Raw genomic sequence first — 22,723 nt, 5'->3', positions numbered from 1 at the left:
CCATAGCGCTGAGCGGGCCATTGTGCGTACGCCGATCTGTTGTAGCAGAGATTCCACCCCCCGCCCCACTCCCCGGCCTGCCTCAATCTCTGCAACCCCCCCCCCCCCATCCCCCCTCCTGGGCCCGCCTGAATCTCCCTGACCCTGACCCCACCGATTTCCGACACAGAGCTGATGACGCCATGATTCCTGCCCCGGAGATGCAAGGAGGCTGTGGTACCCGGTGGGGAGCCCGTTAAATGGCCTCTGCTGATGTCCCCCAGCCCATTGTGCTGCTAGAGCAATGCAGTGGTCTGGGAGAATCGCCCCCAAGGTTTGTGGATAAGTATAATGTGGATAAATCCACTTCGGTAGCAATAATAGGAAGACATTATTATTTGAATGGGTGTAAATTGAGAGAGGTGGATACTCAGCAAGACCTTGGAGTCCTCATGCATCAGTCACTGAAAGTAAGCGCGCAGGTACAGCAGGCAGTAAAGAAGGCAAATGCGATGTTGGCCTTCATAGCGAGAGGATTTGGGTACAAGGATAGGGATGTTTTGCTGCAACTGTATAGGGTGTTGGTGAGGCCACACCTGGAGTATTGTGCGCAGTTTTGGTGTCCTTACCAGAGGAAGGATATCCTTTCTATAGAGGGAGTACAGCGAATGTTTACCCGGCTGATCCCTGGGATGGCAGGTCTGTCATATGAGGAGAGATTAAGTCGGTTAGGATTATATTCACTGGAGTTTAGAAGAGTGAGAGTGGATTTCATAGAAACTTATAAAATTCGAACAGGGTTAGACAGGGTAGATTCAGAAAGAATGTTCCCAATGGTGGGGGAGTCCAGAACTAGGGGTCATAGTTTGAGGATAAGGGGTAAACCTTTTAGAAATGAGGTGAGGAGAAATTTCTTCACCCAGAGGATTGTAATGTGTGGAATTCACTACCACAGAATGTAGTTGAGGCTGAAACATTGTCTGATTTCAAGAAGGAATTAGATATAGCTCTTGGGGCTAAAGGGATTGAGGGATAATGGGGAATGGGGGATGAGGATATTGAATTCGATGATCAGCTATGATCATAATGAATGGTGGAGCAGGCTCGAAGGGCCGAATGGCCTCCTCCTGCTTCTAGTTTCTATGTTTGGCACAAAAATAAACTGAATTTTTAAAAAAAGTTGAGGCAGTAAGGAAAGAAACAGTTGCTGAGCAAAAATAAAACAATGTCACAGCAATAAATTGTTGAGTGGAAAAACAGAGTAATTAATGAAGAGAGTGAGAAGGTCAAAGTGCATGTGCCTGTCTACGCACTCGCACACACATTCCTCTCTCCGTTTCCGTCTGTCTCAATCTCACTCTCAGTCTCACTCTCAGTCTCAGTCTCACACACTTATTCTCTCTCTCACTCACTCTCTCACTCACAAATACAGACACATGCGCATTATCTCTCCCACCCACTCTCTCCCTTGCTCACTCTCTCCCACTCACTCTCTCCCTTGCTCACTCTCTCCCACTCACTCTCTCCCTTGCTCACTCTCTCCCACTCACTCTCTCCCTTGCTCACTCTCTCCCACTCACTCTCTCCCTTGCTCACTCTCTCCCACTCACTCTCTCCCTTGCTCACTCTCTCCCACTCACTCTCTCCCTTGCTCACTCTCTCCCACTCACTCTCTCCCTTGCTCACTCTCTCCCACTCACTCTCTCCCTTGCTCACTCTCTCCCACTCACTCTCTCCCTTGCTCACTCTCTCCCACTCACTCTCTCCCTTGCTCACTCTCTCCCACTCACTCTCTCCCTTGCTCACACACATGCAATTGCCTCCCTGGGGCTGTGAAGCCTCTCCTCTCTAAAACCCCAGGCTCGCCCCCCGCCCAGATCCGACCACTCTGTTCTGCACCTGGGCTGCACCACTCTCGAGAGGAATGGCCTGTGATTGGAGGAGCAACTTCTTGCAGAATCTTCCACTTTACTTGCCTGTCTGACCGAGAGGTTGTGTGGGGGGGGGGGGCAGTGGGCTGCTAGTTGGACAAGTCAGACTGGGTAGAGATAATCGATTTTCTTCCTTAAAGAACTTTAATGAACCAGATTAGTTTTTACAATTGGTGGTGGTGTCATGGTCACCATTGCTGAGGCTAGCTTTCAATTCCAGAGCGATTAATTGAGTTTACATTCCACCAGCTGCTCTGGTGGGATTTAACCCGTGTCCCCAGGCCGTTAGCCTGGGCCTCTGGATTACTAACTCCGTGACACTGCCACTACTCCCGATGGTATACCTATCATAAAGGTTGAACAAACTGGACTTTTAAGAAGGCTAAAGTGTGGCCTAATAAAGGCCTTTAAAATAATGAAAAGGTTTGGTCGGGTGGATGTGGAAAAGGTGTTTCCCATTATGAGGGCAACACAGCAGAAGAGGGTCACCTGGTTTGAGGGACCAATTGGATCTGAGAGTGAGGAATCACCCCAGGGGGTGGAGTCCTCTCCTGGGCAGAAGGCATCTAGAAGACATGTAGGGATTGGGGCAGCCGGGGGTTGCTAGCCTCTGGACGGCGTTTCTTCGCCAATAAATACCGTTAGTGTTGCTGACAAAGTCTGTGAGCGTGCATTATTAGAGGGGCACCAGAACTAGGATCCATTAATATAAAATAGTCACTCATAAATCTAGTATGGGAATTGAGGAGGGACTTCATCACCCAGGCAGTAGTTAGAATGTGGAAAAAAAACAGAAAATGCTGGAAAATCTCAACAGGTCTGACAGCATCTGTGGAGAGAGAATAGAGCCAACGTTTCGAGTCTAGATGACCCTTCATCAGAGCTGAAGACAAAGAAAATAAGAAAAGATTTATACTCTGAGTGTGGGGGGTTGGGGCTGTAATTGGACAAAGGGAATGTAAATAGTGATGATAAAGGCTGAGAAAGGTGCTAAGAGCATCTATTAAAAGATCGGCTGTGTTCATGGCAGAACAAAAGGTGCAGAGTGTCAAAGGACAACCTGAGGAATGTGGCAGTTGGCCCGGGGTTGGGGGTGGGGGGGATTAAAAATAAGAATATAAAATAATAAAAATGGATGAATAAGAGGAAAAGAAGAAATGAAATGAAATAAAATAAATGGAAATGGGGTGAAGGTGGAGGGGAGAGTTGATGCTCTGAAGTTGTTGAACTCAATGTTCAGTCGGGAAGGCTGTAAAGTGCCCAATCGGAAGATGAGGTGCTGCTCCTCCAGTTTGCGTTGGGGTTCACGAGAACATTGCAAAAGGCCAAGGACGGACATGTGGACAGGAGAGCAGGGTGGGGTGTTGAAGTGGCAAGCGACAGGAAGGTCTGGGTCTTGCTTGCGGACGGACTGAAGGTGTTCAGCAAAGCGGTCACCCAGTCTGCGTTTGGTCTCTCCACTGTATTGGGAGAGTGAATTGGGAACAGCGAGTGCAATAGACCAGATTGAAGGAGGTGCATGTGAAGCTCTGCTTCACCTGAGAGGGGTGTTTAGGACCTGGGACGCTGAGCAGGGAAGAGGTAAAGGGGCAGGTGTTGCACCTTCTACGATTGCGTGGGAAGGTGCAGTGGGCAGAGGGTGAGGTGCTGGTGTGATGGAGTTACAATGTGGGGCTCTGTCTCACACTGCAGAGTCGAGGTGAACAGCATTGCGGCACGGTGGCACAGTGGTTAGCACTGCTGCCTCACAGCAGCAGGGACCCGGGTTCAATTCCAGCCTTGGGTCACTGTCTTTGAGCAGTTTGCACGTTCTCCCCATGTCTCCATGGGTTTCCTCCGGGTGCTCCGGTTTCCTCCCACACTCCAAAGATGTGCGGGTTAGGATGATTGACTGTACTCAATTGCCCCTTAGTGTCCATAGATGTGTAGGTTCGGTGGATTAGTGGGGTAAATTCGTAAGAGTTGAGGAAAAGGGCCTGGATAGGATGTTCTGTCGGAGAGTCGTTGCAGATTCAATGGGCCAAATGGCCTCTTTCTGCACTATAAGGATTCTATATTTAAGGGGTAGCTTAGAGTACATCAGGGAGAAAGTCCATGATAGAGCAAGAGAAAAGAAGATAGGAGGAGACTCACATGGCGGGTCACCAGCAGTCTAGTCCAGCCTAGCTCAATATTCACCCATTCAGAAAAAGCCCATGTTAGGAAAAGAACTGTGTGGCTTTTGCTACCAAATAAACCTGTTGGACTTTAACCTGGTGTTGTTAAACTTCTTACCAGGAAAAGAACACACAGCCAATGAGAAGGTGCAAAATAAGATTCACAAGGAGGATACCAGAATTGAGACAAAATACTGACCGGGGGAGGCTGAGAAGGTTGGGGAGGGAGGGGGGTTCTTTTCCCCATTTGTGTGTGTTGTAGATCCAATGTAACTCTACAGAAATATTGCTCCATTTTCCTTTCATTAAACTGCACGTCTGGCTGAGGGTGCCCCCCAGTGGTGAGGGTGAGACTGCAGACGGGGAAGATGTCATCAAAAAGTTCCTCCTACGGTTCAAATTGGGCAGAAGATTAGCCCAACCCTCGGGGAAACAACCTAGATGGCAAAGTTATGGTGGGAATTTTGGGGAAACGCTACAGACACCGAGGGCCTATTGTTATAGAGTTGAAGAATAGCTTGTAAAAAGAAATTTCTTGGAGAAATGCAGTTGTCATTTGAAGCTTTCATTGGGAGAACTCACAATGGAAAATTGCATTGAAGAGCTGAAGCCAGTTCACTTTGTTGATAATCCCACAGGAGCGAGAGGGTCTGCTGCTGCTAAAGTCTTTAAACTTTTCCACTCCCCCGATGGCAATCACTTCACCGTTGGTTCAACAAGTGAGTGGGTACAAGGTAAGAACAAGATCTTGCAATGGAGCTTCATTTTATATTTCTAAACAAATCTTCATATTTCCAAGCCCTCAGTAATTGGAGAATATCAAGTAGGCTCTCAATGTCATGCTTGAACTGACCAGTAGACAAATCAGACTGGGTTTCTGAGGCAAACTGATGGTTCAGGCTATAAAATGTCAAAATCCATCTGTTTCCTCTGCCTGGTGGTATCCTATCCACTGGGGTGAAACCCAGGCACAATGGCGATGTGTGGCAGGGCATAATGTTCCTGACTACACTTGTTATATATTATTGTATTGCCTGTAAAGAGCTAGGAACTAATTGTTATGTGTAAATGTCCCAGTGGGGCCGGGGGACACATTTGATGGCTGCACTGAAGACTGAGGTGATGTGTAACAGAACCAATTCAAACTGGTCCTTTTATTGTACATGACAATGTGGCAAGTTAAAGATAAAGAGTTCTGATATTCCCAAGCTTAAGAATCCGTAGAATCCCTACAGTGCAGAAAGAGGCCACCCGGCCCATCGAGTCTGAACCGATTCTCCAAAAGAGCATCTTACCCAGGCCCACCCCTCTGCCCTATCCCCGCAACCCTGTGCATTTAGCATGGCTAATCCACCTAACCTTCACATCTTTGGACTGTGGGAGGAAACCGGAGCACCCGGAGAAAACCCACACAGTCATGGGGAGAATGTGCAAACTCCGCACAGATAGTGACCCAAGGCCAGAATCGAACCTGGCTTCCTGGCGCTGTGAGGCAGCAGTGCTAACCCACTGTGATGTCGAGGGCATCCTGAAACCCATTGTACAAAGAACCCCCAGCTTTTGTCGCGACACGACGGACTTCCTACAGAAACTCGGCACACATGGAGCAGTTGAACCAGGAGCGCTCCTCGTCACAATGGATGTCTCAGCACTCTACACCAGCATCCCCCATGACGATGGCATTGCTGCAACGGCCTCAGTGCTCAGCGCCAACAACTGCCAGTTTCCAGATGCAATTTTACATCTCATCCGCTTCATCCTGGACCACAATATCTTCACCTTCAACAACCAGTTCTTCATCCAGACACACGGAACAGCCATGGGGACCAAATTTGCACCTCAATATGCCAACATCTTCATGCACAGGTTCGAACAAGACTTCTTCACCGCACGGGACCTTCAACCGGTGCTATACACTAGATACATCGATGACATTTTCTTCCTTTGGACTCATGGTGAACAATCACTGAAACAACTCTATGATGACATCAACAAGTTCCATCCCACCATCAGGCTCACCATAGACTACTCTCCGGAATCGGTTGCATTCTTGGACACGCGCATCTCCATTAAGGACGGTCACCTCAGCACCTCACTGTACCGCAAGCCCACGGATAACCTCACGATGCTCCACTTCTCCAGCTTCCACCCTAAACACGTTAAAGAAGCCATCCCCTACGGACAAGCCCTCCGTATACACAGGATCTGCTCGGATGAGGAGGATCGCAACAGACACCTCCAGACGCTGAAAGATGCCCTCATAAGAACAGGATATGGCGCTAGACTCATTGATCAACAGTTCCAACGCGCCACAGCGAAAAACCGCACCGACCTCCTCAGAAGACAAACACGGGACACAGTGGACAGAGTACCCTTCGTTGTCCAGTACTTCCCCGGAGCGGAGAAGCTACGGCATCTCCTCCGGAGCCTTCAACATGTCATTGATGAAGACGAACATCTCGCCAAGGCCATCCCCACACCCCCACTTCTTGCCTTCAAACAACCGCACAACCTCAAACAGACCATTGTCCGCAGCAAACTACCCAGCCTTCAGGAGAACAGTGACCAAGACACCACACAACCCTGCCACAGCAACCTCTGCAAGACGTGCCGGATCATCGACACAGATGCCATCATCTCACGTGAGAACACCATCCACCAGGTACACGGTACATACTCTTGCAACTCGGCCAACGTTGTCTACCTGATACGCTGCAAGAAAGGATGTCCCGAGGCATGGTACATTGGGGAAACTATGCAGACGCTGCGACAACGGATGAATGAACACCGCTCGACAATCACCAGGCAAGACTGTTCTCTTCCTGTTGGGGAGCACTTCAGCGGTCACGGGCATTCGGCCTCTGATATTCGGGTAAGCGTTCTCCAAGGCGGCCTTCGCGACACACGACAGCGCAGAGTCGCTGAGCAGAAACTGATAGCCAGGTTCCGCACACACAAGGACGGCCTCAACCGGGATATTGGGTTTATGTCACACTATTTCACATAAATATTTCTGCTTTTTTCCTCCTGAGTCTTTATCATGCGATCCTAGAATCAGAATTTATGTCACACTATTTGTAACTCCCACAGTTGCGTGGACCTGCAGAGTTTCACTGGCTGTCTTGTCTGGAGACAATACACATCTTTTTAGCCTGTCTTGATGCTCTCTCCACTCCCATTGTTTTGTTTCTTAAAGACTGGATTAGTTGTAAGTATTCGCATTCCAACCATTATTCATGTAAATTGAGTCTGTGTCTTATAAGTTCTGTTTGTGAACAGAATTCCCACTCACCTGAAGAAGGGGCTCAGAGCCTCGAAAGCTTGTGTGGCTTTTGCTACCAAATAAACCTGTTGGACTTTAACCTGGTGTTGTTAAACTTCTTACTGTGTTTACCCCAGTCCAACGCCGGCATCTCCACATCATTATTACTAACACCAGGCTTCCAACTGACCAGTAGACAAATCAGACTGGATTTCTGAGGCAAACTGATGGTTGACGCTGCAAAATGTCAAAATCCATCTGTTTCCTCTGCCTGGTGGTGTCCTATCCACTGGGGTAAAGCCCATGCAAGATAACATAGCAGTGCTAGATTGTAACATTGGTTCAGTGGGTAGCCATCTCACCTCTCAGAAGATTATTGGTTCAAGGTCTACTCAAGATGCATTGAATACATAACCCCGGCTGCAGTACTGAGGGAATGCTGCATTGTCCTAGGTGGTGACTGGCATTTTCTGCGTCTGTGTGTGTCAGGTGGCAAGCGTTCCCACCAACGTAAAACACCACTGTGGCCGCCTTGCGATAATTTCCGCTCCCGTTGCCGAACCTGCCCACACGTATGGGAGCGGAAAATATTTACCACGGCCAAAGTTGCGGTTTACATTGGCAGGAAAGCCTGCCGCAGTCGTCCCCTCCCGTCAATGGAGGACCACCTGGGGAACATCTTATAATACATTTGCATCTCATTATCAGGCCCATACACTGGAATCATATTTCTCCCACCCCCCCACCCCACCCCTTCAAATAATCCATCCACGGTGGCATGACATCAGAACGGAGCCAATCACAACTGGCTTTGATTAGATCTATTATTGTCACATGTATTGGTATACAGTGAAAAGTATTGTTTCTTGCGCGCGATACAGACAAAGCATACCATTCTTAGAGAAGGAAACGAGAGAGTGCAGAATGTAGTGTTACAGTCATAGCTAGGATGTAGAGAAAAATCAACTTAATGCGAGGTAGGTCCATTCAAAAGTCTGATGGCAGCAGGGAAGAAGCTGTTCTTGAATGGGTAGGTACGTGTCTTCAGACTTTTGTATCTTTTTCCCGAAGGAAGAAAGTGGAAGGAAGAATGTCCAGGGCGCGTGGGGTTCTTGATTATGCTGGCTGCTTTTCCAAGGCAGCGGGAAGTGCAGACAGAGTTGATGGATGGGAGGCTGGTTTGCGTGATGGACTGGGCTACATTCACGACCCTTTGTAGTTTCTTGCGGTCTTGGGTAGAGCAGGAGCCACACCAAGCTGTGATACAACCAGAAAGAATGCTTTCTATGGTGCATCTGTAAAAGTTGGTGAGAGTCATAGCTGACATGCCAAATTTTCTTACTCTTCTGGGAAAGTAGAGGCATTGGTGGGCTTTCTTAACTATAGCATCGGCATAGAGGGAGCAGGACAGGTTGTTGGTGATCTGGACACCTGAAATCTTGAAGCTATTTCAAAGGTCGTGCACCTGGTGAGTACCCCTCCGAGGAGAGCTTAGAGGCCAGTGCAGCAATTGTGGAGTGGCTGTACATATTAAAGGCATTGACTCGGGGGTGCCAGCTCTGACTGGGGGTGACCAGTCTTTGACTCAAGGGAGGCCAGGCTAACACTGGAAGGATACCAAAGGAAGACTCCATGGTGCCAGGGGCCTAGTCAGTTGAGACCGGAGAGTGGACTAAGGGAAGATGTCTGCAGGATTTCACAGGCTTCCAGGTACAATTGCATCCAGGAGGTCATGGATGCAATTTTCATGAGGGCACACAACTTTGTCCATTTTGACCTGAATCAGACAATCCAGGATGCAAGAGTGATGGGCTTTGTGCAAATCTCTGGCTTTCCATAGGTGCAGGGTGCCATCGACTGCCCTCATGTGGCACTAGAATCTCCGGGACATCAGGCAGTGAATTATATGAACCACAAGACTTCCACTCACTCAATGTTCAGCTGGTCTCTGCCAACACCAAATGTATTCTCCAGCTGTGTGCTCGATTCCCAGGGAGTGTGCACCATGACTCCGACATTCTGAACCCCTCTCAGATCCCTGGCATGTTTCAGGGTCCACAGCGGCTGCAGGGTTGGCTCCTCGGGGACACGGGCTACTCACTGAGGATGTGGCTGATGATGCTTGTGCAGAGTGAAACTGAGACAAGATGCAATGGGGTTGGTGCTGCAACTCGATCTTTAATGGAGCAGGCCATGGGGATGCTGAGGATGAGGTTCCGGTGCCTGGAATGGTCCGGTGGAGCCCTGCGATACAATCCGCAGAGGGTGCCACGCATCCTGGTCACTCGCTGCATCCTGTACAAACTGCCGCTGTAACAGGGGGAGGAACTGCCTGAGGAGGAGATGGAGGAGCGGCATGTTTCCTCCATTGAGGAGGATGTTGATGGGGACCAGGCTGAGGAGGTCCTCATCCCCCTCCCGTTATCTTCACATGGCCTCGGTGAGCATTACTCTCTGGTCTGACTGGTGGTAGCGTGCACTCTCTGTGATAAGGCTCCTGTCATGGGGACACAGCGGTTGTCCATTGTTCCTACATTGCAGGAGGACGATGATGACTTGCAGTGAGGACAGCGTATACATCCTCACAGAGCTTCTGTGAATATCTGACTCCTGTCTGACTGATGGCAGCTCGCTTGCTCTCAATGACCGGGGTCACATCACAGTGCACGTTGACAATGAGTGGAATGGGTGACGCTAGCCCTGTGCATTGTGGGAGACATCCTCCTTCCCGATGGGATACAGGAATAACTGATGTGTTCGGTCAGTGTGAAGGGTCGTCAATGAGCTGGGAACCTTACACAAAGCACAGGGAGGAAGCCCGGGACTCAGCATCCTGACTTATTCTGCACAGATATCCAGGTTGGGACAGGAACACATTGAAAGTGCAACTACTGAGAGTTTCTACACAGAGGTGAACGTGATGTACAAGTGATTAACAGCCATGCCCATGCCGTGCGACTAGAGCTTCTGAACCTTTCTAACCCAGCTGCTATGTCTTGGTGCCCCCAACACCCGCAGCGGAGGTGGAGGCAGCCAGCTTTCTGCCATGCCTTGTTGTCTGTGATGACCTTAGCGGGCATCCTCTGGAGGGCTGAGACCTGGTGGGCCCCGGCCTGACTTTAGGCTCCTGCTGTGTGGCAGTGCCACCCTTCTTGGCCCGTGGAGAGACAGAGGGGATTCGGATGTGTGGCATACTCCCAGAGTGATCTGGGTGGATGGACCCAGGTTGTGTACCAGCTGCTCCTCCTCCCTATAGGTGCCCGAGGGCCCCTGGCTCCCTCGGCACAGAGGGGCAGCTGGAGTGAGCTTGGGAAACCATGCCAGCCTCTGGTGTTGGCACTGACAGGTCCCAGTGACCTTGGAATAAGTGTCCTGCAGCAGGTGTGTGTCTCTGTGCTGGTGTGGTTAAGTGCTGTGATGGTTGTTCTACATCGGAGACCATGATCTCCTCCTCGGGGCCGGTGTCGGGGGCCCGGTGTTGGGAAGCCGATGGGATCCCTGAGCTGCTTCCCAGACGTGCCTGTGGACAGAGGAGGGTTGGTTAATGAGACGTGCCTCCCAGCATTGGTGTCTGATGGATTCTGCAGCACTGGATCCTCAGTTAGTTTATTGCTGTCAATCTCACCATTGACACAGGAAGGGTCTGAGTCCTCCCCGGCTGGCTGGATGGTGCTGTTCTCACAGACAGTGAGAACCCTCTGCCTGCCTGAGATCTCTCCCTCTTGTTGTGAGTCAGCCTGTCCTGTGTGAAGACAGACGGAGAGAGTGTGAGCACGATACTTGCCGGGACAGATGGTAAGAATGTCTGACGAGTGGATGGTGAGTGAGGCCAGCGAGGCGATGAGGACATGACCCTCAGGGAGATGGGGGAGAGCGGGTGGTGGTATCCCTCGAGCTGACAGTGAGCTAGCTCCCTGTGGGAGTGTGATCTGTGAGTGTGTTGAGAATGATTTACTCTGGCAGAATGGAGGAGCTCATTCACCCTCTTCCTTCACTGGGTGGCTGTCCTCTTCTGAATAGAGTTGGCACTGACCACCGCTGGCACATGCTGGGTTGGTAACATTGCTGCCTGGTTTTCCCATTGGCACAGGTAAAGGACATCATGTTGGGCCCTCCTGCAGCCAGGGGTCTCTCCAGGGAGGCAGCTGTGAACACTGGGGGGGCAGTAATCACTTCTCAGCTGCCTACAGCATGTGGCTGCAGTGCAGTGCGGGGATGGTGGGGCGCGGGCGGGGGTATCAGATACTGCCCGTCACTGATACGGTGTGTAGCTCCTGATGGAAGTGCAGGAAAAGCCACCATTCCCATCACCGGGTTCAATGCTGCTTTTACCAATTTCTCACTTGGAATATTTTGATATGATATTAAAGAAATCTCTTGTGGATACAAATAATCCCAAAGTACTTCTCGAAGAAGAATCGTGATGTTCTCCTGGGGTCATGGCCAACATGCAGTGATTAATGTCACTAACAGCATCTGGTGTTTAACCCATTGGTCTGTGTAGGAGCTTAGCTTCCTGTCAACCAACCATGAGATCTCCCTGTTACTGTCAACCAATCCCAGGATCTCCCTGTTACTGTCAACCGATCCCGGGATCTCCCTGTTACAGTGAATTGATCCCAGGATCTCTGTTACTGTCAACCAATCCCAGGATCTCCCTGTTACTGTCAACCGATCCCGGGATCTCCCTGTTACAGTGAATTGATCCCAGGATCTCTGTTACTGTCAAGCAATCCCGGGATCTCCCTGTTACTGTGAACCAATCCCGGGATCTCCCTGTTACTATCAACCAATCCCAGGATCTCCTTGTTACTGTCAACTGATTCCAAGATCTCTCCGTTACTGTCGACTGATCCCAGGATCGCCTTGATGCTGCCAACCAATCACAGGATTTCCCTGTTACTATCAACTAATCCTGGGATCTCCCTGTTACTGTGAACTGATCCTGGGATCTCCCTATTACTGTGAACTGATCCCGGGATCTCCCTATTACTGTGAACTGATCCCAGGATCTCTGTTATTGTAAACCAATCCTGGGATCTCCCTGTTACTGTGAACCAATCCCAGGATCTCCCTGTTACTGTCAACCGATCCTGGGATCTCCCTGTTACTGTGAACCAATCCCAGGATCTCCCTGTTACTGTCAACTGATCCTGGGATCTCTGACTGTCGACTAATCACTGGATCTCCCTCCTACTCGACTGATCCCTCTCATTAACAGTTGGTATGGATGTATTTCCAGGAACAGCACTGTTTTAAGTGAAAGATTAAAGCTCGGTCACTGCAGAGTGAATTCAGGAAGCAGTTTCTCTCGCAGGCGACAGAGGAAACCCCTTCCCAGAAAACCAGGGCTGCTGGATCAATTCAATATCCAAAGGTCAGACTGAGAAAGTCTTGTTGTCTGAGGGGATCGAGGGATATGGAGCAAACGGAGCTGAGGTACAGATCAGCCATGATCTAATGTATTGAGAAAATGAGCTCGAGGGGCTGAATGGCCTCCTCCTCTTCCTATCTCATGAACAGATTGAGTAGTTCCCATTTCCTCTGTATTTATACATAGGAGTCAACATTGTGAGAGTTGGATTTGGAGACTGAGATGGCAAATAGCTCATGTTAAATGCTGGTTGTGTTTGAAGAATGCAGCCTCTGACTATTCCTTGATTAAAAGCAAAATCCCAGATTAAAAAGAAACTGCTGACTGCACACACAATTATTAGGCTTAAAACTCCACGGATGCACATTTAACTCAATGCCATTCAGCTTAATGTTCCCTGACAATGCAAAACACATTGCAAAACCTGAGGCATCGTTTTCTCTCCAAATACTGCGCTTGCTGCCTCAACGCAGCGGGAATTCAGCAACTGAAAGTGTCAACATGCTCTGCTTTTCCACCACATTGGCATTCAGTCCTTGGCCTGATTAGTAACTTCTGCAGCTGATATGGAGGGGATTATGGCAATTAACTGCTAGGAAATAACACGCTAAACTGTGAACCTGCAGGGCTGACAGTAGCTCCAGTGGCTATGAGGCTTAGCTAGAAATATATATATTTTTTTATTAATCCATTGGAAATGGGTGTCGCTGGCTGGCCAGCATTTATTGCCCATCCCTAGTTGCTCGAGGGTAGTTGAGAGTCAACCACATTCCTGAGGCTCTGGATTCACATGTAGGCCAGACTGGGTAAGCACGACAGATGCCCTTCCCTAAAGGACATTAATAATTAATTAATTGGGCGGGGCACAGTGAATCATAGAAACCCTACAGTGCAGAAGGAGGCCATTCGGCCCATCGAGTCTGCACCGACCACAATCCCACCCAGGCCCTACCCCCACATATTTTACCCACTAATCCCTCTAACCTACGCATCCCAGGACTCTAAGGGGCAATTTTTTAAACCTGGCCAATTAACCTAACCCGCACATCTTTGGACTGTGGGAGGAAACCGGAGCACCCGGAGGAAACCCACGCAGACACGAGGAGAATGTGCAAACTCCACACAGGCAGTGACCCGAGCCGGGAATCGAACCCGGGACCCTGGAGCTGTGAAGCAGCAGTGCTAACCACTGTGCTACCGTGCCGCCCTAGTGGTCAGCACTGCTGCCTCACAGCGCCAGGGACCCGGTTCAATTCCCGGCCTGGGTCACTGTCTGTGTGGAGTTTGCACATTCTCCCTGTGTCTGCGCGGGTTTCCTCCGGGTGCTCCGGTTACTTCCCACAGTCCAAAGATGTGCGGGTTAGATGGATTGGCCATGCTAAGTTGCCCCTTAGTGTCAGGTGGGACCAGCTAGGGTAAATGCATGGGGTTATGGGAATGGGGCCTAGGTGGGATTGTGGTCAGTGCAGACTCGATGGGCCAAATGGCCTCCTTCTGCACTGTAGAGATTCTATGATAATAAACTAGATGGGTTTTTCAGACAATGGTTTCATGGTCATCAGTAGATTCTTAATTCCAGATATATTTTATTGAATTCAAATCCCACCCAAGTGCCAGAACATTAGCTGGGTTTCTGGATTAATAGTCTATCGATAATACCACTGGGCCATGGCCTCCCCATGTTGAGGTGGCCCTGCTTGTTTCTTTACGGAGGCACAGTGTGTCATTTCAGACTCGAGTCACTTTAGCTCCAGTTTCACTAAACAATCAGCTCAGGTCTGGTTGAGCCAAAGTTGATGGTCTGACCACATTGGACACCAGTGGAAGCAGCTCAGTAACTCTGTAAATATAACAGCTCGATTACAAATCCATGCACTAAGGGCAGAGATTCTTACAGTCGAAGCCATCTTAATTTGCTGTTCAGCACTTTATGCCTAATTGTTCACCCATTTACGCCTGTACCGTTCCGCTGCCCAGCCCACTGTAACCAGCCTGCAATATTTCCATGTTACTTGTCTGTAGATGTGGAGTGGACTGATTGGTTCAACCGGGACGATGAGCGAGGATCGGGGGACTGGGAGAAATTGTCGGACCTGAGAGTTGCCTTTCCTGGAAAGATCTGTGAGAGTCCAATCGATATACAGGTAAACCCTTTGGATTGTACTCTGTGAGTCCGATCGATGTGGGTGGCACAGTGGTTAGCACTGCTGCCTCACAGCGCCAGGGACCCGGGTAGTTCAGAGTCAACCACATTCCTGAGGCTCTGGATTCACATGTAGGCCAGACTGGGTAAGCACGGCAGATTCCCTTCCCTAAAGGACATTAATAATTAATTAATTGGGCGGCACAGTGGTTAGCACTGCTGCCTCACAGCGCCAGGGACCCGGTTCAATTCCCGGCCTGGGTCACTGTCTGTGTGGAGTTTGCACGTTCTCCCTGTGTCTGTGTGGGTTTCCTCCGGGTGCTCCGGTTTCCCCCCACAGTCCAAAGATGTGCGGGTTAGATGGATTGGCCAGGGGAAACGTGTGGGGTTATGGGGATAGGACAGGGGTTAAGGCCTGGGTAAGATGGTCTGTCAGAGAGTCAGTGCAGATTCAATGGCCTAATGGCCTCTTTTGCACTGTAGGGATTCTATGATACACAGATAAACCCTTAGAACTGTGCTCTGTGACTCCAATCGATATAACAAGTATTTTGATCACTCATGCCAGGTTCAATTTATTGAATTGAATGAAATGGTGAATTTGGGGCGGCACGGTGGCACAACGGTTAGCACTGCTGCCTCACAGCCAGGGACCCGGGTTCGATTCCCGGCTTGAGTCACTGACTGTGTGGAGTCTGCATGTTCTCCCCGTGTCTGAGTGGGCTTCCTCCTACAGTCCAATGATGTGCTGGTTAGGTGGATTGCTCAGGCTAAATTGCCCCTTAGTGTCAGGGGGATTAGCTCGGGTAAATGCATGGGGTTATGGGGAGAAAGTCTGGGTAGGATTGTGGTCTGTGCAGACTCGATGGGCCGAATGGCCTTCTTGTGCACTGTAGGATTCTATAAATTAAATAACTAAACCGTGTTTCCTGAGATAAACATGGCAGTGTTTTCACTGGGCAGCATTTTCAATGAAAGCATTTATTTGTACATGACTTCTGATTGGCAAAGCAGAGATATATCTGCCTGGTCTCTAACACTCTCACAGCATAAACAATCTCAGGCCTGTGTAAAAATAGCGGCCACGGCGATATGTCTGTAAACTGTGCCAATTAGACACAGGTTCTTCAAGATGTTAGCACTGACTTCTGGTTTAGACAGAAGACATCCGTTGGCTGCCTCGTCTCCATCGAAACTTAATGGACAAGCTTATTGGACACTTTTAACACCTTATCAGCTTTTATCACCGTCATTTACATTTTCTTTATCCAATTACAGCTTCCCTTCCTCCCCCGCGCCCCACCCTCATAGTATCAATCTCGTTTTCTTTGCTTTCAGCTCTGACGAAGGGTCATCAAGATTCGAAACATTGGCTCTATTCTCTCCCCACAGACACTGTCGGACTTGCTGAGTTTCTCCAGCATTTTCTGTTTTTGTTCCATTAAATCTTCCCCAGCAATCCTAGGCCCTATCCCCATAACCCTATGCATTTACCCTAGTTAGTTCCCCTGACAATAAGGGGCAATTTAGCATGGCCAATCCACCTAACCTGCACATCTTTGGACTGTGGGAGTGATGCACTATCAATCAAGCAAAGACTAGTTAGTACGCAACAACAAATAGGCTTTTATTAGCAAAAGACTTGGAGCACACCCATGCCGATGAACTGGTCCAGAGACTGAGGCAGGGGGTGGGGAGCAGTCACCTTTATACGTGGACCAGGGGGGAAGGAGTCCCAGGCAGGGCTGGCAGGGGCATGTCCAGGCATGTCACACACACACAGGCAATACGCTAACAGTGGTTTACCACAGGGAGGAAACCGGAGCACCCGGAGGAAACCCACACAGACACGGGGAGAATGTGCAAACTCTGAACAGAAAGTGACCCAAGCCGGGAATTGAACCCCGGTCCCTGGTGCTGTGAGGCAGCAGTGCTAACCACTGCGCCACTAAAGCCAAGGTTACTTTTGCTCCCCAAAGAAAGTAAAAATAAATTTAACCAACTGGCCTCTTTGGACTGTTTCTGGCTCTGATTCTCTTCCTGTTGGACTTGGGTGGGGAGAGTAGGAGGGGCTGGCAGGAAACTCATCCCCACTTCCTGTTCGGGTCATCGGGCTGAAGTTGCAGTCAGTTCCCTATGACATCATCTAGACTTAGTACGAAGTCTCACAACACTAGGTTAAAGTCCAACAGGTTTATGTGGAATCATGAGCTTTCAAAGTGTTGCTCCTTCATCAGGTGAGTGTCGACATGCACGATCTTCTTGGAGATCCTCTCCACTTTGAGCCGGCGGTTTGTGGTGTCGATGGTAGCCATGATGTAGAGATGCCGGTGTTGAATCGGGTGGGCACAGTCATCACCTGATGAAGGAGCAGCGCTCCAAAAACTCGTGATTCCAAATAAACCTGTTGGACTTTAACCTGGTGTTGTGAGACTTCTTACTGTGCCCACCCCAGTCCAACGCCAGCATCATCTGGACTTGACATCATTTATTACGATGGACCTGATCAGCTTTGAGCTGTTGCCCCTTCTCTCTGTTCACTGGGCTGGGTTCAAATTGTGACAGGACAGCTCCACGCTGGGTAAGTCGCGTAGGAGATTTCAACAGTCTCCGCTGGGTATATATCTTAGACTGCATCCTTCCAGCCTCAAAATATAGTTTACTGAAGTCAAAGAAACCATTTTTCTCCCTTGTCCCTCATTACTCTGACATCACTCCCATCCCATATCCGTTGGTAAGATTAACATTTCCATGTGAGGCCAGTTTGCTAAATGTTGGGATTTTTATTGACAGTGTAGTCATTGGGTAAAGTCGCCTCCCGCTCTCACACTGTAACTTTAGTGTAAGATTGTAGCCATGATGTGGAGATGCTGGTGTCAGGACTGGGGTGGACACAGTACGAAGTCTCACAACACCAGGTTAAAGTCCAACAGGTTTATTTGGAATCACTGCTCCTTCATCAGGTTCCTCGCTCACCTGAGAAAGGAGCAGCGCTCCGAAAGCTCGTGATTCCAAATAAACCTGTTGGATTTTAACCTGCTGCTGTGAGACTTCTTAATATAAGATTGGCAGGGATCCTGAAGAAGCGACGCTATTGGCCGGTTACAGAGTTCCGCCCAAGTTCCGATGAGAGACTGGGAGTTTATCTGCGGAAATCCGACAGTAATGTGTTTATTAATGTGCTCTTTCTGCTTCAGGTTGTCACTGTTGATGGAATCCCAGCAAGTCGAACAGCAGAAGTGTTCTATATGCACGATCAAGACTTTGGATTTGTGTGTCGGAATAAAGACCAGGCTAATGGAATCTGTCATAACTACAAAGTTCGTTTCCTTTGTGGGAAACCAGGTCTGTTCTAAGTATTTCTTGTCACTGATAATTATTCTCTAAATAAATAACAGGCATGACCTGGGCTTGGTAATTATTGTGAGAAATGTACTCCGCATACCCATATTAAACTCACCTCTGTGCTAAATTTAATAGAACCTTTATAGATTCACTTGCTTGCCACAATTTCTGAGTCGTTAAATAATGGGGAAACGCTGGAAACATTTAGAATCACAGGAAGTGCAGAAAGAGGCCATTTGGCCCACCGGTCTGCCCCAACTCTCCGACAGAGCATTTTACCCAGGCCCTATCCCCATGCCCTATGTTTTTACCCCGCCAATCCCCCTAAACTAAGGGGCAATTTAGAATATTCAATCCACCTAACCTACACATCTTTGGAGTGTGGGAGGAAACCGGAACACCTGGAGGAAACCCATGCAGACAAGGGGAGAACATGCAAATGCACAAGTCACCCAAGGTTGGAACTGAACCCAGGTCTCCTTACTTAAAGGATGGACATACTTGCATTGAGGCAGTTCAGAGCAGGTTCAGTAGGCTGTTTCCTGGGATGGAAGGGTTGTCCTTTACTCATTGGAGTTTAGACGGATGAGAGGTGATCTTACTGGAATGTGGAAGATTCTGTGGGGGCTTGACAAGGTAGATGCTGAGGGGATGTTTCCTCTTCGTATGGGAACCTGGAACTAGGAGCATAATTTCAAAATAAGGCGTCTTCCAAATAAGATGGAGATGAGGAGGAATTTGTTCTCCTAGAGCCTTGTAAGTGTTTGGCATTCTCTGCTCCGGGACCAGTGGTGGCTCAAACCTGAGACCAATTTTCAATCTACAAGGGCGACAATCGGGAAAGTGGAGCGATCTTCGTGAATGGTGGAATACGCTGAAGGAGTTGAATGACCTACTCCTGCTCCTATGTCGAAGGTTGTGCCTGGTGGCTAGAGGTGGTTAAATGTAAAAATGTTATCACACTATATCCCCAGTCTGAATGAGATGTGCTTTCTGATGCATTAAAGAGCCCTTCAGGAACACCACACTCTATTATCTACTCAATTACTGTTGAGTGAAAAGCATTCAGCACCATTAGACCTCAGAAAATAAACCTCTATTGAATGACATTCAAAAGACCCACTGAAAATATTGATTGATAGGTAACAGAGGAGCTGAAGCCCTTCTGCTATTACATTATGCCATCTCTAACCTACCCTCCGTATTGCTATTCCTTCTATATCATGTTGCCCCAGTGTGTTCCCCATGTACTGACTACAAAGAATAGAGACATAGAAGAGAATCATAGAAACCCTACAGTACAGAAGGAGGCCATTCGGCCTATTCTGCACCGACAGCAATCCCACCTGGGCCCTATCCCCGTAACCCCACATATTTACCCCACTAATCCCTCTACGCATCCAGGGGCAATTGAGCATGGCCAATGCACCCAACCCGCACATCTTTGGATAGGAAGCAGTGAGTCCTTTCACCTCTGCTCTGAGTTCGAGTCCAACCAGATGAGGATTTCCGTGAGAAATCACAGAATCCCTATGGTGCAGGAGGAGGCCATTCAGCCCATTGAGTCTGCACTGATTCAGCATTCGACCCAGGACCCGAGTATTGGATGAGATGCGCTGCTGGGGATTAGCAATTACTGACCTTACGGGTTGTGGTACCCAACCTTGTCCCAATCTGTGCACATTTTGTAGATAAATTGAGAGACATTTAGCCATTTATATTGGGTACATGGTTAGTTAAGGAGTTGGTTACCACCTATATTGGGGAAGGGTTAGTTAACTCTCTTCTTGCAAAAATATACTTTATTTGTAAAATAGCTCAGAAGGTGGCTGAGGCCAGAAACCTTTAAAAAATATTTGGATGAGCACTTGAAATATCATAATGTTCAAGGATATGGGACAGGTGCAGGAAAGTGGGATTAGTGTACCTTTAGTGGTAGATACTGTCAGTGCAGACTCAATGGGCCGAAGAGCCTTTTCTGCACTGTGTGACTCTATGAATCTGGAAGTGTGTCGGGGGACTAGCAGGGTAAATAAATGGGGTTATAGGGATAGGGTCTTGGTGGGATTGTTGTCAGTGCAGACTTGATGGGTCAAATGGCTTCCTTCTGCACTGTAGGGATTCTATGATGAACATCGCAAGCATTTCAAAATGGCCGTAATAGTGCAGTAATATTCAGGTTCTCTGCATACATCATGTGGTACTCTGAGGTGTTTTAGTGCAGTCAAAGAAATGTTTCAAAATGGTCATTACAAATGGTGCAAAAAGTTGTCCACCTAGAACAAGTTGCAGTCTGAGGTGCCTCCTTCCAATTGTGATATATGTAATATTCACCGTGTGCATTCAACATGAGTCATATTGCCTGAGGGTGTTCTATACAATTCCCCTCCCCTCGGTGTACATTGGCTGAAAGGCCTTACACAGTGGCCTTTCCCCACTGTGCCTTGGTGGTGGCTGCCCCAAGCTTGAGTGCTTCCTTCAGCACGTAGTCCTGCACCTTGGAATGTGCCAGTCTGCAACACTCGGTTGAGGACAATTCTTTGCACTGGAAGCTCCAAAGGTTTTGGGCCGACCAAAGAGCGTCTTTCACCGAGTTTCATAGAAATCATAGAAACCCTACAGTGCAGAAAGAGGCCATTTGGCCCATCGAGTCTGCACCGACCACAATCCCACCCTACCCCCATATCCCTACATATTTACCCGCTAATCCCTCTAACCTACGCATCTCCGGACACTAAGGGGCAATTTTAGCATGGCCAATCAACCTAACCTGCACATCTTTGGACTGTGGGAGGAAACCAGAGCGCCCGGAGGAAACCCACGCAGACACGAGGAGAATGTGCAAACTCCACACAGACAGTGACCCAAGCCGGGAATCGAACCCAGGTCCCTGGAGCTGTGAAGCAGCAGTGCTAACCACTGTGCTACCGTGCAGAGTTGATGATCCTAACTAATTGAGAAGTGATAAAGAGTCTTCATCATGAGTGCGCTGGGATTGGATGATTTTTACTTGTTTGCCGTTCCGGTTATTAAACTCGCTTTACACAAAACCTTCTGTTTATAAGATGACAGCATCTATCATTTCTATTGTGTTTCTTTTAAAATAAGGGCAATTAAATACATTGTACGACCTTTGAACAAAGGGAAAAGTACCATCCAAAACATTCAAAGTATGCAAAAAGGAATTGCTGAAGATGTTTTTCTTTCATTTTTACAGCTCGGTAACAGCTGTTCTGTATAAGGCTGCTTATGGTTCTGCTTTAACAAGATTGAAAGCTTGGCAGGAGACGCTGTTTCATACTCACACACTCAAACATTCATTTCTCTTCTTTCAGTGCGGCCCAAGGTGACCGTTACCATAGATACACATGTTAATAGCAGCATTCTCGAACTGGCGGATGATGCCAGAACTTGGAAGGCCGGTGATGTCATCTTTGTTGCCAGCACAGATTATTCTATGCATCAGACTGAAGAGTTTCGTCTCCTACACTGCCCAGAATGCAAAGCAAACCAGGTCAAAATCCAAGGTACGATCCCTTTAATTGGCAGAATTCTGTTCCTTGGATTTGATTTATTAGTGTATTAGTATACAGTGAAAAGTATTGTTTCTTGCGCGCGATACAGACAAAGCATACCATTCATAGAGAAGGAAAGAAGAGAGTGCAGAATGTAGTGTTACAGTCATGGCTAGGGTGTAGAGAAAGATCCACTTAATGCAAGGTTGGTCCATTCAAAAGTCTGACAGCAGCAGGGAAGAAGCTTTTCTTGAGTCAGTTGGTACGTGACCTAAGACTTTTGTATCTTTTTCCCAACGGAAGAAGGTGGAAGAGAGAATGTCCGGGGCGCGTGGGGTCCTTGATTATGCTGGCTGCTTTGCCGAGGCAGCGGGAAGTGTCGACAGAGTCAATGGATGGGTGGAAACCCCGGATCATGAAAGAATTAAGGAACAGACAATGAGGAAAAGGCTGACATTGAAATTGTTACTTTGGGCAGACAGACTGCACATTGTACAAACACCAAAGTAGTATTGGTACCATGGACAATTCCCTCAATTCCGGTATCAACTAAGTGCAGGAAACACATGGTGATCCAGGAAAGAGCCAGAAAATAAAGGGTGAAATAGTTGGTGGGAATTGCAGCAAGAAAAGATTTCTATAAAAGTGAGAAAAAATGTTTCAGATTCAACAGGGACTTGCTGCTTTGAGACTGTCATAACTTCATAAGACATAGGAGCAGAATGGGAGGAGCCCATCGAGCCTGTTCCGCCATTCGATCATGGCTGATATGCTCCTCATCCCCATAACCCTTCAACCCATTACCGATTAAAAACCTGTCTAACTCCTCTGTAAATTTACTCAATGTCCCAGCATCCACCGTACTTTGGGGTAGCGAATTCCACAGATTCAGTGGATTAGTCAGTGATTAGTTACTCAAAGTTGATTGTTATAAAGAGACTGACTGAAATACCTCCTCCGAGGCCAGTGGCCCTTCACCAGATTCCCTTTATTCACAAACTCTATTCAACCCCCAGAG

General features: G+C 48.4%; 1 protein-coding gene across 3 annotated transcripts in view; it reads left to right on the top strand.

Moving 5' to 3' along the window:
* The window catches only part of cemip (cell migration inducing hyaluronidase 1), a 257,616-nt gene that overhangs the window by 128,439 nt on the left and 106,454 nt on the right, over positions 1–22,723 (top strand). For all 3 annotated transcript variants that reach the window (XM_078241559.1, XM_078241557.1, XM_078241558.1), the window contains exons 8-11: positions 4,705–4,800; positions 14,725–14,846; positions 18,043–18,190; positions 21,526–21,717. In XM_078241559.1, the coding sequence (XP_078097685.1) occupies positions 4,705–4,800; positions 14,725–14,846; positions 18,043–18,190; positions 21,526–21,717 (558 nt within the window). The remainder of the gene's footprint in view (positions 1–4,704; positions 4,801–14,724; positions 14,847–18,042; positions 18,191–21,525; positions 21,718–22,723) is intronic.

Source organism: Mustelus asterias, chromosome 24 (genome assembly GCF_964213995.1).
Source record: "Mustelus asterias chromosome 24, sMusAst1.hap1.1, whole genome shotgun sequence".
Taxonomy (NCBI): domain Eukaryota; kingdom Metazoa; phylum Chordata; class Chondrichthyes; order Carcharhiniformes; family Triakidae; genus Mustelus; species Mustelus asterias.
Note: the sequence above shows the minus strand (reverse complement) of the source record. Positions and strands in the feature narration are given on the sequence as shown.